The sequence below is a fragment of the Halichoerus grypus genome, chromosome 8 (genome assembly GCF_964656455.1).
Source record: "Halichoerus grypus chromosome 8, mHalGry1.hap1.1, whole genome shotgun sequence".
NCBI classification, from domain to species: Eukaryota; Metazoa; Chordata; class Mammalia; order Carnivora; family Phocidae; genus Halichoerus; species Halichoerus grypus.
The window spans coordinates 69,663,317-69,679,249 of NC_135719.1; the positions used below are offsets into that span (position 1 = coordinate 69,663,317).

Consider the following 15,933-nt stretch of genomic DNA (forward strand, 5'->3'; position numbering starts at 1 on the left):
AAACCCAGCCTGAAAACAATACAAGGACTCCTCGCACATGTTTAACTGAAGTGGCTGCTATTGTTAACCGAAGTGACTATTTTTGAAAATGTATATTTAATACCTGAGCAATCCCAGATATTTGATGTTTATTTTGAGGTTATTTGTACTTCCTATAATTAGTAACAGCTCTTTTTTTAGAAACTCACAGCACTGTTTAAGCCTTGCCTTCTAACTTGCTAAAAATCAGTTATGCTTCTTGTTCACTTCAGTTCATTAATCAAATTTATTTTATTGTTTTAGATTTTATTTATGTACATTGATGTGTACATATGTATTGTAGTAAGAACACTTAAAATGCTGTCCACCCTCTTAAATTTTTAAGTGCACAGTACATTATTGTTAATTATACGCACAGTGTCATACAGCAGAACTTACTCCTCTTGCTTAACTGAAACTGTGCCTGTTGCTTAGTAATTTCCCATCCCCCTCCTCCCCCCCCCCCCCCACCTGGCAACCACCATTCCACTCTACGATTACGGGAGTTTGAGTATTTTAGATTTCCTTGTATAAACAGAATCATGTAGTATATTTCTTTCTATGAGTGACTTATCTCACTTAGTGTAATGTCCTCCAGGTCCATCCATGTTACAGAATTTCCTTTTTTAAGGCTGCATCATATTCTATTGGATGGCTAAACCACATTTGTGTTAGCCATTAGTCTGCCAAAGACATTAAGGTTGTTTCCCTATCTCGGCTATTGTGAATAATGCTGCAATAAACATGGGAGTGCTAATAATTCTTTGAGATGCTGATTTAAATTCTTTTCAATTTAATTCTTCTGAATTAATCCCAGAAGTGGGATTGCTGGATCATATGGTAGTTCTATTTTTAATTTTTTGAGGAATAACCCAAATTTATTGGACACCTACTCTGTTCAATAGTAGGTACGGAGTACTGGGTGTACAGTGAGAGATTGAGTCTCTGCCCTCATAGAGTTTCTGTCTTATTATCACCAAATAAATATATCACCGGAAAGTGTAAGTGTTACTAAAGAAAAGTCATTGGTGCTATAAGAATACATCACAGGGAACCTGATTCAGACAGTACAAAGTGTTCTGTGGTGCGCTTTTGGGTTCTAAGCATGATTAAGACTTGGCCCCTGCTCTCGGGCTGCTTATAGTTTAGTGGATGAGCTGTGGCAGAGCACAGACCCTCTTGGGAGGAAATGGGGAAGGTGGGTCTGTTCTACTCAGGTGGGGGAAGGCCTCCAAGACGGAAGTGACCCAGAGGAGAGGGTAGCTGGAGACGAAGAGAGAGCAGGGCATCCTAGGCTGAAGGAAGTCTGGGCAAAGGTGCAGAGGCAGGAGACTGCAGGAGGCCTCTGAAGAGGGGCAAAGAGCCCCTGTGGTTTATGGGGTGGGGAGCGTGCGGCTTAGTAAGAGACCCTGAGACAAGGCTAGAGAGGGAAGGTGGGAGCTAGTCATGGAGAATTTGCAAACATCTCTTCTAAAAGTAATCAGGGCACTCAATGTTTTGGGGATTATCTCCAAATTCTGAGAAGGGGTGGGGACATTTGAGAGCTGGATTGGAGAGGAAGGAGCCTTGGGACAAGAAGTACAGTTTAGAGGTGCTCCCAGCACACTCTTGGTGTCTTTCTGGACGGTCTGCACTGGACAGTCACCTAGGTGCTGGAGGGACACAAAGATGGACATGATGCCGAAGGGACCTCCAGGAGAGAGGCTGGGGTTACCCAGACAAATAAGCACAGTAAGAGCTGTGGTGGGGTTTTGAGTGGCCTGGCATGAAACGGGAGCTGTGGGCTGTAGAAGGGGCAGGTCTGTGACCCGCCAGAGAGGACAGGTCTGAGCTGAGTCTTGGACCGTGTCCAACTGGGCAAGTGGCTTCATCCACCCCAAGAATGGGGCCAGGGGCATGGGCAGGGAGAACCCAGCCTCCATTCTGGCTGGTACTCCATTGTCTTGTATCCTTTTATTGACACACAGCTTGTTTAAAACTCATGTAATTAGCAACTTGGCTCTGGGAAGAAATTTAAGCATTTTGTTTTCTGTTCTATTAAAAACAGACTGCCAAATTAGTTTTCTCAAGGCCCCCACCCTATATTTACCTGAGCCAGGGGGCAACAATCTCAGATGTCATTTCCTGGTGGGTCCCTTTGGATGGAGACCACAGCTTCCACGGGGGCTGTGATGGAAGCCCCTGATTAGGTGGAAGGGGCCCCTTCCTTCCTGCCCCCTCCCTTTGTTCCCAGAACGTGGAGCCAGGATGCCAAGCTGGGATCTTCCACAGGACAAATTCTCTTTCTCAGCTCCCAAAGCTATAGAGCTTGTGGGTCCTTTTGCGAAGATAGAAACTACATTTTTAACCAATTGGGCTGATGACATCTCTGTTTTGTTCTAGACTAATAAAATTTCCATTAGATCTAATAGAACTGAGATGTCTATAATTGAATGAATAAATTTTAAAAATACATTGAGCACCATGGGGACAAGTGTGTTATGATGTGGATTCCTGTGCCTTCCATACATACTCATTAATACAAGCATACATGCACTACCCCACATGCATGCATGTGCACACACACACCCAGGTGTGTATGTACTCTAGGCTCTGGTGCATTCGCCCTAGCTAGAACGGATTCTCAAACTCAGAGCATTCTCATCCCTGATCATCACTGTGGGAGACTCACTTATCACCTTGGCTAGAAGGTAGGACATTTGTGAAATTACACAACTCTCAAAGTTCCAGTGGATGAGCCAAATTTTACATTAACCTTTTTGGGGAAGGCTGATTTCGACTAAAGCCTAGGGCTCCTGCTTTAGCTGCGTTCAACTCTTTACCCAGCCAAATGCGCTACATATTCCCCTTGATGAACAGATTTCAACTTCCTGGTCCATCCAGCAGTTTGTGGAGATGTGTATCTTCAAACAAGTTTAGCAGCCTTGAGTTCGTTCTCTCTTCATTTCCTTTTCTTTCTAATTTTTTTTTAATTTTTTAAAGTCATTCTTATTGAAGTAGAACATAATAATGCACTCATTTTAATTGTCCAGTTTGGTGAGTTTTGACCAGTGCACCCACCGCCATCATCAAGAAATAGAACCTTTCCATCCCCCTGAGAAGTTCCTTCTTTGTCCGTGCCACTTTGCAGTCAGTCCCAGCCCCACCCTCAGCCAGAGGCAACCACTGGCCTGCTCCTGGTCCCTGTAGCTTGGTTTTGCCTGCTCTAGAATTTCACATAAATGGAATCCTACAGTGCGTACTCTTTAGTGTCTGGCTTCTCGCACTCGGCTTGGTGTTCCCGAGATGGCCCCGCGTGGGCTGCGCACGTCAGTAGCTCATTCCTTTTATTGCTGAGCACTAGTCCACTGGTACAGTTTATCCATTCACCTGTTGAGGGACATTTGGAATGTTTCCAGTTCGGGGTTAGTATGGATAAAGCTAGCAGCCTTTGTTTTATAGAAGTATGTCCCTCAGCAAGTATTCCAAGCACATCCTAGGCATTTGATAATTATTAATTAATCCATTTTGACTTTTGTGTTTGAAATGTATTGTTACATTTCTAAATGTTGAGTGTACTTCTAAATTCCAGAGAGAGGCGTTCCAAAAGCTTGTGTAAAGCCAGTTCTGGGAATTTTGAACACAGTTTTCCACAGAAAACACTCAGTCCTTCAGGAAGCGTGTACTGAGGCCTGCCCTTGGTGACCACTATCTTGGTGCTGTAAGGAGCAGGGTAAAAAGGGCCCCTACCCTTGGGTGTTCACGGCCCAGTGGGGGACACAGCTTTGACCTCAGATGGTTCAGGTCTCTGGGGAGCTATTAGATCCCAGTGGGAGCCCAGGAGCAGGAGGTGACTTTTCAGAGGCAGAGTCTGTGATAATTCCTCTCAGAAGTGGGCAGCAGGTGGAATGGGCTGTTAGAACTACAGAGCGTGTCTGGACCAAAAACAGGCAACTCCAGGGGCGCCTGGGTGGCTCAGTCGTTAAGCGTCTGCCTTCGGCTCAGGTCATGATCCCGGAGTCCTGGGATCGAGCCCCACATCGGGCTCCCTGCTCAGCGGAGACTCTGCTTCTCCTTCTCCCTCTGTCTACCACTCTGCCTACTTGTGCTCTCTCTCTGTAAAAAAAAAAAACAAAAAAACAAAAACAGGCAACTCCAAATGTAATGACACTGTGTAGGCTGTAGGCCAAACAGAACAGCAGCCGAGGGCCACATTCAGTCTCAGGGCCACTGGTTTCCACTTGAAATTGTAGGTCTGTCACAGACCCAGTTCGCACAGTGTGACTGAACTCAAGCTGGTAAGAGAGACCTGACCACCCTCTGTAACTGCATCTTTGGGAAAATTCATTACTCTCCTCCCACTGGGTACAGTGTATGCCCTGGTTATCCCAGCCAGTATGGCTATGCACAGGACTTTTATAAGCCAGGAAGTATCTGTGATTAGAATCATAGCTTTATTTTAGGAGCAACCCAGGGTCTTTAGGACCAACTGGTAGAGCTTCACCCTTTGAGGGTCCACCAGCTCTATTTATAAAATATGGGCGGTTCTCTGCTAAGTCGTATCTTCTGTTAGCTATCTTCCGAGCGCTGATTGTTTCACTTGGCTCAAGCATCCTAGCGCTGTCACCTTTACCCTAATTGTGTTTTCTCCATGGCTGCGGACTATACTTGGCCCCAGCCAGGCATCCTTCAACGTTTACTGCACTCGCACCGTGCACCCGTTGCAAAGGTTTTTTAAATAACCAGTAGATAACATTTTGGAGAGCTTTCTAGATGTCAGGATGATTCAAATGTTTCTCATCTGTTAATTCCACAGCCCCATGAGGTATGTGGATGCTATTATTAGCCCCATTTTGTTTATTTTTATTTTTTTTAAAGATTTTATTTATTTACTTGAGAGAGAGAGAGCATGAGATAGGGGAGAGTCAGAGGGAGAAGCAGACTCCCCGCCAAGCAAGGAGCCCGATGTGGAACTCGATCCCGGGACTCCAGGGTCATGACCTGAGCCAAAGGCAGTTGCTTAACCAACTGAGCCACCCAGGCGCCCAGCCCCATTTTACAGATGAGGAAATGAGGCACAAAGAGGTTAAGTAACTTGCCCCAGCTCACAAAACTGGTAAGTGATGGAGCCAGGATTAGACCTGAGGCAGCCTGAGTCCAAAGCTTATACTCTTTTTCTTTTTTTTCCCCAGCTTTACTGAGGCATAATTGACAAATAAAATTTGTGTATATTGAAGGTGTACAACACGATTTAATGTACATATACAGTGACATGATTACTACAATTAAGCTAATTAACACATCCATCACCTTACCTAGTTACCACCTTGTTTCTAATCGTATGTAATTTGTATTAACTTTACACGGTATAAAAATAATGTATTTGCAAAAACAGTACTGTTGATGAAAACATTAATAGTACCCACCCCCAGACTTATGAAGATTAAATAAATTAATGTCTGTACACTGAATAGAACAATGCCTCAGTAAGCATATTATTACCATTAGCCATTATTATTATTGTCTGTAACTTTCCAATTTTGATCACCCTTATACTTACTGTTAAAGCAGAATTATTCATGGCCCTCTTTACAAGTTGATCATAGAGTTCCCTATCAATAATGTACACTATCTTAAATAACTTGTACTCACAAGTTCAGTGAACAAAACCACTGATTATATGAGTTTATGAGTAATGATCTGATAGTAGAAGATCATGTGTATAAGCACATAGTATTCTCTCAGAAATTCTTGAATGAGGAAATTCATCTATGCTACCATCAATAAATTTCACTGCAATTGTCTATTTTGTTCTTTCTCCATTCTTTATTAGCACCTAGATCTTTCCCCACTGCAAGATAAGAATGGGTTACGCAGGTGAGCCCCAAAAATCTTTTATCCCTAAGTGGACAAGAGTAAAGGAAAAATCTGACCACTGCTTTCCACTTGTTTTGAGGAAACCGCTTCTGACTCAGGTTTTGTTGTTGTTTTTAATTGGAAGCACTTTGTCAAGAATAGATCTCTTAGGACACCTGAAACTAATACAATATAATGTTCTATGTCAATTATGTTTCAGTTTTTAAAAGCCTTGAAAAAAGAATATCTCTTATAAAAGTCCAAGGCAAAGCCCATACTATTAACCATCTCTTGTGCAAGACATTGTCCCTGCAGTTAAAGAATTTATGATCCAATGACGGAGACCCGTACATCCACCTGATTATAATACACTGTGTAAAGTATAATTAAAGGGCTTGGGGGGCTCAAAAGTGGGAGTGATTGAGTCCACATACAGCAGGGGTTGGAGCCTGGGAGATGGAAATAATAATGAAAGTTTATATTTATTGAAAGTTTACTAAGTCTTAACATTATATTGAGCACGTTAAGAGTATTTTCTCATGTAATCACTCAATAGCTCGATTTTGCAGATGAGAAAATTGGGGCTTAAGGAAGTTAAGTAACATGGAACTGAATCAAGGTCCAGGTATTTTGAAGAATGATGAGGATTTAGGCTAGATTTCTCGGTCCTACCCCAAAGGGGAAGGGCTCACCAGGGCTAAGGTCCAGCATCAGCAAAGATAGGGGAACTTTCATAAATTTAAAAATCCATCTTCAAATGAAAGCAGAGTTAAATTCCTTGTTTCCTCAGTTCTTTGATGCACCATCTAACCATCTATTGGTAACTTTTTAGAATAAAAAGAAGCTACTTTAGATGTGTTTAGACCAATAGTAATGTAGATCTATCTGTGCCATCCCATGCTTTGGTGTTCAGTCTAGAGTAGTGGTCTTTATACCACTAGGCATCGCCAACTATCTGGGAGGTTTAAAAAATGCAGACCACCAAGCCCAGCCTCAGGGATTCTGATTCTGTGCTTCTAGGGCGGAATCTGCAAGTCTAACCTTTGGCAAGCACCTTATTTGAGTCTAAGGCCTTACTTTGAGAATCAGTGATCCTTCTGAGTCACTGTTTTCTTTCAGCAGACAGACTAACATCATTAAATTAAATCATTTCTTTAAAATCAGCTGGAACTTTTTGGTAGATAACTACTTGGGTGCCTATCTTATATCATGAAGATATAAGAATTGAGCAGACCTGTTCAGCCTTAAAAATGAAGGAAATTCTGACAAATTCTACAACACGGATGGATTTTGAGGACATTGTGTTAAATGAAATAAGCCAGTCACAAAAAGACAAATACTGTATGATTCCAGTAACATGAGGTACCTAGAGTAGTCAAATTCATAAAGACAAAATAGAATGGTGGTTGTCAGGGCTGGGGGAGAGAGGAAGGGGAAGTTAATGTTTAATGAGTACTTAGTTTCAGTTTGGGAAGATGGAGAGTTCTGTAGACAGATGGTGGTGATTGCACAACAATGTGAATGTGCTTAATGCCAATAAATTGTACACTTTAAAAATGGTTAAAGTGGGGGGCACCTGGGTAGCTAGTCGGTTAAGCATCCAACTCTTGATTTTGGCTCAGGTCTTGATCTCAGGGTTGCGAGATTGAGCCCCACGTCGGCTTTGGTGCTCAGTGGGGAGTCTGCTCCAGATTCTCTCCCTCTCCCTCTGTCCCTCCTCCCCCTCTAAAATAAATAAATCTTTTTTAAAAATGGTTAAAATGGTAAAATACTAATAACAACAACTGTGTATGAAAAAAAATGAGCACACCAACCTCTCCCAGCTGTGGTAATTCTTTACTTTCTCCTGAGATACTTGGTGATTCTTTTTTTACCTTTGATTATACTCCCTAATGTGTAACAAATAATTCCTTACACCTGCTCAATGACAAACAACACAGTTATATCTACCTGTAGTTCTTAAACTTTAAGTTCTCCTAGTTACTTTAAAACAAGAAAATATAGACATGTGGCCATTCCTCCAGAGATGAGTAATGACCTCACTTATAGTAAACATATCTGGCAACTCTGTTCCCACTAACTTTTTATTTCAATGAAGCATTGGAGTGACATCTTTTAAAAAGACATTTAAGATAACTATTAGAAACCCAAATTTAAGTGAAAGTTTAAATACGGATACTGTCGAGGCCCACCACTCAACCTGGGTGGTCCTTGGAGGAAGAGATTCATGTCTCCGTGGCTGAATTTGAACATGTGCGGGTGCTGACAGCAATGGGGGTGCCAAATGTCTTTTGGCACTGATTGTAAGAGTATTTCTGCTGTGGGGAAAATTATTCACCAATCATGGTTCTTGGTAGCAAACCAGAGAAGCTGATTCTGATGTAAGCCGAAAAGGAAATTTTCAGAAAATCCAGTTTTGTTTTGTTTTTTTTTTAAAGATTTTATTTATTTATTTGACAGACACAGCGAGAGAGGGAACACAAGCAGGGGGAGTGGGAGAGGGAGAAGCAGGCTTCCTGCAGAGCAGGGAGCCCGATGCGGGGCTCGATCCCAGGACCCTGGGATCATGACCAGAGCCGAAGGCAGACGCTTAACGACTGAGCCACCCAGGCGCCCCCAGAAAATCCAGTTGTTCACAGAATTAATGGATAGGTTGGAAAGCTAGTCTCAAAAACTAGGTTAGGAAGCCACCACCACTGGACTCTCAATTCAGCACCTCTGCCATGAGGAAATTCTCATTTTTCGGGGTACCTGGGCGGCTCAGTCGGTTAAGCATCTGCCTTGGGCTCAGGTCATGTTCCCAGAGTCCTGGGATTGAGCCTCGAGTCTGGCTCTCTGCTCATCTGGGAGTCTGCTTCTCCCTCTCCCTCTGCTCCTCCCCCCGATAGTTTTCTCACTCGCTTACTCGCTCACTCTCAAATAAATAAAATCTTTTTTAAGGAGAGGAAGGAAGGAAGGAGGAAGGGAGGAAGGAAGAAGGAAGGAAGGAAAGAGAAAGAAAGAAAGAAAGAAAAGAAAGAAAGAAAGAAAGAGAAAGAAAGAAAGAAAGAAAAAAAGAAAGAAAGAAAGAAAAATTCTCATTTTCCCTATAACTTTGCATCATTCCCTCAAGATTCAATACCCCCGTCTGGTGGGAGGAGATGATTCTCTGGTTCTAGATCACCTGTCTGTACCCCAACCTGGCAATGAGTAGGGTAAGGGACTGTCTGCTTACACCTTCAGCATCTATGGCCCACACGGGACCCCTCGTCCAATAGGAAGGGTGTCCAGCAAATTCAACTCATGTCCACTCTAGTGTCCACACGCAGGTCTTTCGGGTGGTCAGTTCTAAAACATCTTCCTGGCTCCCAGGTCACAGAGCCATCATTCATCTGCTGAGGATCTCCTACTCAGGGTCTGGGACTATCTGATGGACCCAAATCAGTCTGGAATGACAGAAGCACCTTGGGAGGCAGTTTGTTCTGGCCCTGCAGGGACAGAACTCAGAGTGAAATCTGGACTCTGAATCTTTACATACTGCTGTGCGACCCCATGCAACAGGTCTTTGATTTTCTTCTGTTCTCACCTGACTGCTGATCGTGATGAAAATAAACTCTGGCCCACACTGACAACTACCTTTGCCCACCTTGTCCCCAAGGAATCAGGGAGTGCCACGGTGAGACAGAATAGAGAAGTAAGAAGTATGAACGGGAAACACACAAACATGTAATGACGATAAACACCATGTTCAAGGGCAGTGCTTTCCTCTGGGGAGAGTGCTTGGGGAGGGGTCCACAGGGGATTTCAGCATTTTTGGAATGTTTCGTGTTCTTTATTAAAATTGTGTCTAAATCCTTTTGTTCTTCAACTACTCCCTTTACACCTGTTCTACAAATTTATGGAAACTTTAGTCCCTCGACCCCCTTTATTTTTGAAAATAGATCATTCTCTAGATGCTTTCTCATCTACCTTAGAACCCTCAGAGTTCACCAGTATTCCAAAATTAGCGTTAATATTTTTGTATTTGTGCTGTCGTATGTATCTATTGGCTCTTGAGTATTGCTTTGTTTTTTTAATGTTTTATGTGAATGTTATCATGCTGGACATATCCTTTTGAAACTGACTTTTCGCTCACCAGTCTTTTGGAGATTTGCCTGTGTTGACAAGTGAAAATCTAATTCATCCTCACTGCTATATGGAATTTTGTTATATAAATAAAGTACACTTAAATTCTTTTTTTTTTTTTTTTAAGATTTTATTTATTTATTTGACAGAGAGAGAGCACAAGTAGGCAGAGTGACAGGGAGAAACAGGCTCTCCGCTGAGCAGGGAGCCGGATGTGGGGCTCGATCCCAAGACCCCAGGATCATGACCTGAGCCGAAAGCATCCGCTTAACGGACTGAGCCACCCAGGCGCCCCTACACTTAAATTCTTTAAAGCATCTGAGGCAAATAAGGCCAAAGGTCAAAATTCATTAAAGTTATGTGATGGGTATATCAGCATTCATCATATTATTTTCTAGACCTTTATGTGTGTTTGGAAGTTCTCAAGATCTATAAAAAAGGGGTGATAGGACTAAAGTAGAAGTCACGAAAGGTACCATCTTGGCTCTAATTGGGCTGCGCCGAGCCTGAGCCCACAGCTAATCAGTCATAGCCTAGAGATTAAAAATAAACCTTGTGGGACTGGTCCTCTCTTGTTTGCTTTCCGCGGGCCTCTGCCTCCCCAGGGGCAGGCCCGAAACAGGCCTTGACCATGGCCGGTGAGGAGTGTTTACAGAGCTGCATGATTTGGAGCATATTGGCACGCAGCCAAAGCAAACTAAACAATTTGTTGTGGGCCTGGCCATTTTTTAAAACGAAATTGGCAAGAGACCACTTCACACAATGGCTGTGAGACATGATTTTTTAAAAATATTTACAACTTACTTAAGATATAAATAGTCCAAATGATAAATATTGGTCACAGTTTTGGGGCAGGTCATCATTTGGCCTCCTTAACCCCTAAACACTTAGCATAAGAGAAGACAATTCCTCTTTTGTTGTGCTTACTGGGCACAACCCCAAGCGAACCCTGAGTTTTCTTCCTTCTCTACCTCTGCTACTTTCCGAAAAGCGAGCCTTTGGCAGAAGGGAGAGCTTTTGACCCAGGGCCTGTGGTTTTACAGAGCCATTGATCAAATTTGCCATCAATCCCAAGGACTGTACCAGGGGAAGTAAGATACTCGTGGGGACTAAATGAAATCACAGATCCGGAAGTAAGTGATGCCCAATCAGAATGATCATGAACACCTTTTCAGGCCCTGTTTCTCCCCAGGGAAGGGCTCCTGGGATCCTCAGCTTTAACTCCTGAATGCATCCAGCCCTAGGGGGCTCATCTGAAGTGATTTGCAGGCCATGAGTCCTCCATTGTGTCCTTGGAGGTGGCGCTCTGTCCTTGGCAGCCGCCAGCGCACCAGCACGTCCCCAGCCCTGAGCATCAGCCACACTGATGTGCCCTTCTCTCCATCTAGGCTATGACTTCTGCCAGGTCCTGCAGTGGTTCGCGGAGCGCGTGGACAGGATCATCCTGCTCTTCGATGCTCACAAACTGGACATCTCAGATGAGTTCTCAGAGGCCATCAAGGCCTTCCGGGGCCAGGATGACAAGATCCGCGTGGTGCTGAACAAGGCCGACCAAGTGGACACACAGCAGCTGATGCGCGTCTATGGGGCCCTCATGTGGTCCCTGGGCAAGGTCATCAACACACCCGAGGTGCTTCGTGTCTACATCGGCTCCTTCTGGGCACAGCCCCTACAGAACACTGACAACCGCCGCCTCTTCGAGGCTGAGGCCCAGGACCTCTTCAGAGATATCCAGAGCCTTCCCCAGAAGGCGGCCGTGCGCAAACTCAACGACCTCATCAAGCGAGCGAGGCTGGCCAAGGTGAGCCAAGGAGACACGCTGGGCAGCAGGGGACCCTTCCTGCTCTCTCCTCTCTAAGGGAAGGTGGGGGTGCGGGAGGTTCCATTCCAGGTGCCCTAGGGAATGGAAAGTGGAAAAGGTTAAGAAGAGAGCCTCAAGATCAGTATGCTTGTTTAGATTCTGACTGCTACTCTGGGATCTTTGGCAGATGATTCAACCTTTCCAAACCTGTTTTCTAATCTGTAAAATAGAGCTAGTAAGGTCATGGCATAGGATGCTTGTGAGGCTCCAGTGTGACCTCGCTTGCGGGGCACACAGGGAGGGATCGGTGCACTCACCACCTGGAAGCTGCTATTATCTTAGGACAAGGAGAGTGTAGCCAGCCAAGCCAGAGAGGTGGTGTTGGTGGGACCATTAGGGTGCTGAGATGCCACCGCTAGTCACCCTGTGCCTAAGGCACAGAAGCCAGTGTCCACTGTCACTGGGGCCAGAGCTGCCCCGGGAGGAAGGCTGGCTCAGCCTGACGCACTGAGCGTGCTGCTCTGGAGGCTGTGATGCCCCCCACGCTGGGTAGGTGTCCGCAGCATGCCCGCTGTGGCTCTGGGCTTCCCCACCGCACAGCCGAGCCTTTCGGCAGCCCCAGGGGTGTGTACCCGACGGGGTGAGTGGTCATCTGCTCGCCATCCTCAAGCACTGTCCTTGATTCTGTCACATCTCTGAAGAGAGAAAAGCGCATGACTCCTCTAAGAAAAAGTGTAGGGAAAAAAATGGTTCTTTAAAGGCTGTGTGCACCTTTCATAAAATCCTATATTCCTCTAATGCTGGAAGTGCCTCCGGAGTTTGTCTGGTGTCAGGGATCATCAGATGCACCCAGGAGCTTGAACCAGTGTAAATTCCCGGGCCCTGCCCTGGAGCTTCTGATTCGCGTGTATGCATGTCTGCGTGTGTGTATGTGAGTGAGTGTGTGTGTGTGTGTGTGTGTGTAAAGCTCCCCAGGTGATTCTGATAATCAGCCACATTTGGAAGCCAGAGATCTATCCACTCCCTAATTCTGGAAGGACGAGGTAGAATAAGCAATCTCTCCAGGGTCACCTAATCCACGAGTAACAAAACTAGGATGAAAAGACAGCACTCCTGCTCTCAGCCTAGCCCCACGCCTTGTTACATCAGCTAAAACCAGTCCACAGGCCTGCCTTGCCAAATCCACTGGCACCCTGGTCAGGAAGGGAGGGCAGTTTACTTCCCCTTCGTCTTCTGGTGGCAAAGAAACCATGTCTCCTCCCTTATTCTCTTGCTGCACAGAGAGTGACTTCCGGTCTGGCCTTGGGGTCCAGCAGGCCAGCCTTCTGGAATCCACCACCACTTTGCCTCATGCAGGCCCCATTTGCTAAGCACCAGGGCCAGAGCTGGGGAGCCTAGCTGGCGGAGGAGGAGGAGGCCCCCAAGCCCCCATTACAGAATGATGAGCTGTGTGCTGAGTGGGGTGTGGACACCATGCTCTGAGGAGGGGGTCTGGCTGGGGGAGGCAGGGAGGGCTTCACTGAGGGTGACTGCTGGACAGGCGGTTGGCCTTCTCACAGCTCCTCATCGCTGCCCAGCAGCCTCCATCTCCGTGCCAGTGTGCTCACCCAGCAGCATCACTCCTATATCCAAAGAGACGCCTGGCGCCGTCTGTCTCTGGCCCCACAGATAGGACCCCCATCTGCTCTTTTGCCCTCTGCTCACCTCCCGTCCCAGTGTGTGCTCACACATACTCCTGCCTCGCCTGGCTAATCTGCAGTCACGGTGCCCCTGTGAGGTACCATTCTTTATCCCCTCTTCCTGGTCCAGACTGGTTCCTCTCTGGTGCTACCACCATTTTTTCTACAAGGCCGTAGGTCATGCTAATCAGTTTGTAAATCCACTTACTTACAGCTTCCCTGAAGTGATTTCTCTCGTGCGCTAGTCCTGGGCCTAACGCTTGGTGGCAGGAAGTCTGCTTTCGCCCCTTTGGTAGCCCCTTGGCGTGTGGTATTTCTCTTCTTCAGCTGATACATCTGAACTCCCACTTCAGGGTCCACGATACCTAACCTTATTCTATAACCAAGATGATGAATCCTGTGCTAGCCTTTGTAGATTTCAAGATTGTCTTGGAGCTATTTATAAATGCCCATGGACATTTCTACTTTACCAGTCACTGCGGAAGGCCTAGTGACTCAAGGCGCAGCTGTATTTGGTCATAGGAGTAAATAAAGAGCAGAGAGTTCACAGGGAGTGCCAAGCGCCTTGGGACTTCTCTGCCCTCCTTGAGCATTAGGCCCTCTGAACGGACAGACCAGCATGGCCACAGAATGCTGCTCTGTCCTGACACTGAGAATAATGAAAGCCCTTGTGCTGATGCATGGGGTAGGGGTGCGGGGCGGGGGAGGGGGCAGGGGGCGGCAACTTGCTGAGCTTATGTCTAGGAAAAAAGCTTGTCTTTTTTTTTTTTCTTCCTAAGAATAGTATCTGGCTTGTTCCTTTTCATAAAAGAAAATGTTTGAGGTATGGATGTTTCCAGCCTGAGCTTCTCAGTGCCAGGGTGCTCCCGGGGGCAGTACCATCCTGCACAGGGGGACAGGACACAGAGGCTCCGGCAAAGAAGGAACAGAACTCAGCACAAAGGCCTTAGCTACTAACCAATGTCATCTGCTTCACACCATCTGCCACTTTATGGCCATTTGTGAACTTGTTGCTTTATTAAACGGACAAGGAGTCACCCAAGTTTTTCTCTTTGTGGTATTTATATTGCATGAAAATGCTCTTTGATTTTGGCATATTGATCTTTATTTCTCTTGATCCTGTGTTGCTTTTGCAAGCCAACCCTTACTGAGGGTCTGCAGCATTCCAGAAGCTCCACGATGTGTATTACATGTGTTATTTCATCTGATCTAGTCCATAACTGTGCACAAAGTCGGGCATTATCTTTGTTCTCATGCAAGGGAACTGAAGCTCAGAGAGGTGAAGCAACTTGCCCAACGCCTCACAGCCTGTGAGTTGCAAAATATAAATTCAGACCTTAGTTAGTTTGGCTCCTTGGTCTGGAGAGCATTCACCTGAAATGCAGAGTGGACAGTGTCTGTAGCTTTTCACTATTGCTTTTTGCGTTCATCTGTCATTCTGTGTATTCTATGAAATTGTTTATCTACAGGAACCCTGCAAAGTTTAGAGGTTTATCAAGCTGACAAACATGCAAAGGATAAGTTTTTAGATGTCACCTAGGAGGTGTCAGATCGACTTGGGGTATGGAGTGTGTCTATTTATAGAACACCTTAATTAGGCAGAATTCACGTCCCGTCCAGAAGTAAAGCATGTATGTCCTGTTGCTAATATCCTGCCAGGGTCTGCAGTGATCAAGCTCAAGGTACCATAAAAATGACACTTTAATAATTGAAAAATAGCACTCTTACCAAAGATCTCTTGAAATTTAATGATTTCCCTGCTTTTTCCATTTTTATATGTATTTTTCACAACTCTCTGTATTTCAAGGAACAAGAAAACTTTAAAGTGGATTTTTTGGTTAACCTCAAAGATTGCATCTTAATGATATCAGTAGGCATCCTTTTTTGAAGACGATTTACAATCTAAGGTGCTAATCAAGGTTCATTTCATGATTCTTTGCAGTTTTGGGAAAGCCCAAAAAAGCATTTAGAAAATGTCATTTACTTTTATTCAGCTATCACTAAAATAGCCAAATTGAGGAAATTAGGCTCTTACAAACAAACCCCAAATAAGAGTACTTAATGGAATAAACAAACAAAAATAGTGAGGACTCCACCCTTTGTAAACGTTGCCCAAGAGTAGGAAAGTTTCCCACCCCTTTAGCAATCTTCACTCAACAAAAAATGAGTCAACATTTGAGGAAGGAACAGCTAAAAATGAGAAAGAAAAGGAGAGGTCAGGGATTTTCAGCATCCACCCTAGGTCTGTGGCATTCAGTTTTGTCTTCAAAGCGTGTTCTCCACCAGTCACATGCAAAGCACAGAGCCTAGCTTTCCGGTCTATCTGCACTGCCAATTCCTTCTGTGGAGAAGTTAGATGTTTTGAAATTCACCAAATGGGCCCAGGCTAAGGTGTGAGGATCCTTCTACAGTGGCTGACCCCACCTTCTGGGTCTCTACTTCGTTAACTGATTATATATATATATATATATATATATCATCATAAACCCACTTTTA

General features: G+C 44.9%; 1 protein-coding gene across 1 annotated transcript in view; it reads left to right on the plus strand.

The window, feature by feature from the left end:
* The window catches only part of EHD4 (EH domain containing 4), a 78,901-nt gene that overhangs the window by 47,520 nt on the left and 15,448 nt on the right, over nucleotides 1–15,933 (plus strand). Inside the window, exon 4 of the mRNA XM_036084596.2 lies at nucleotides 11,346–11,758. Within this exon, the coding sequence (XP_035940489.1) occupies nucleotides 11,346–11,758 (413 nt within the window). The remainder of the gene's footprint in view (nucleotides 1–11,345; nucleotides 11,759–15,933) is intronic.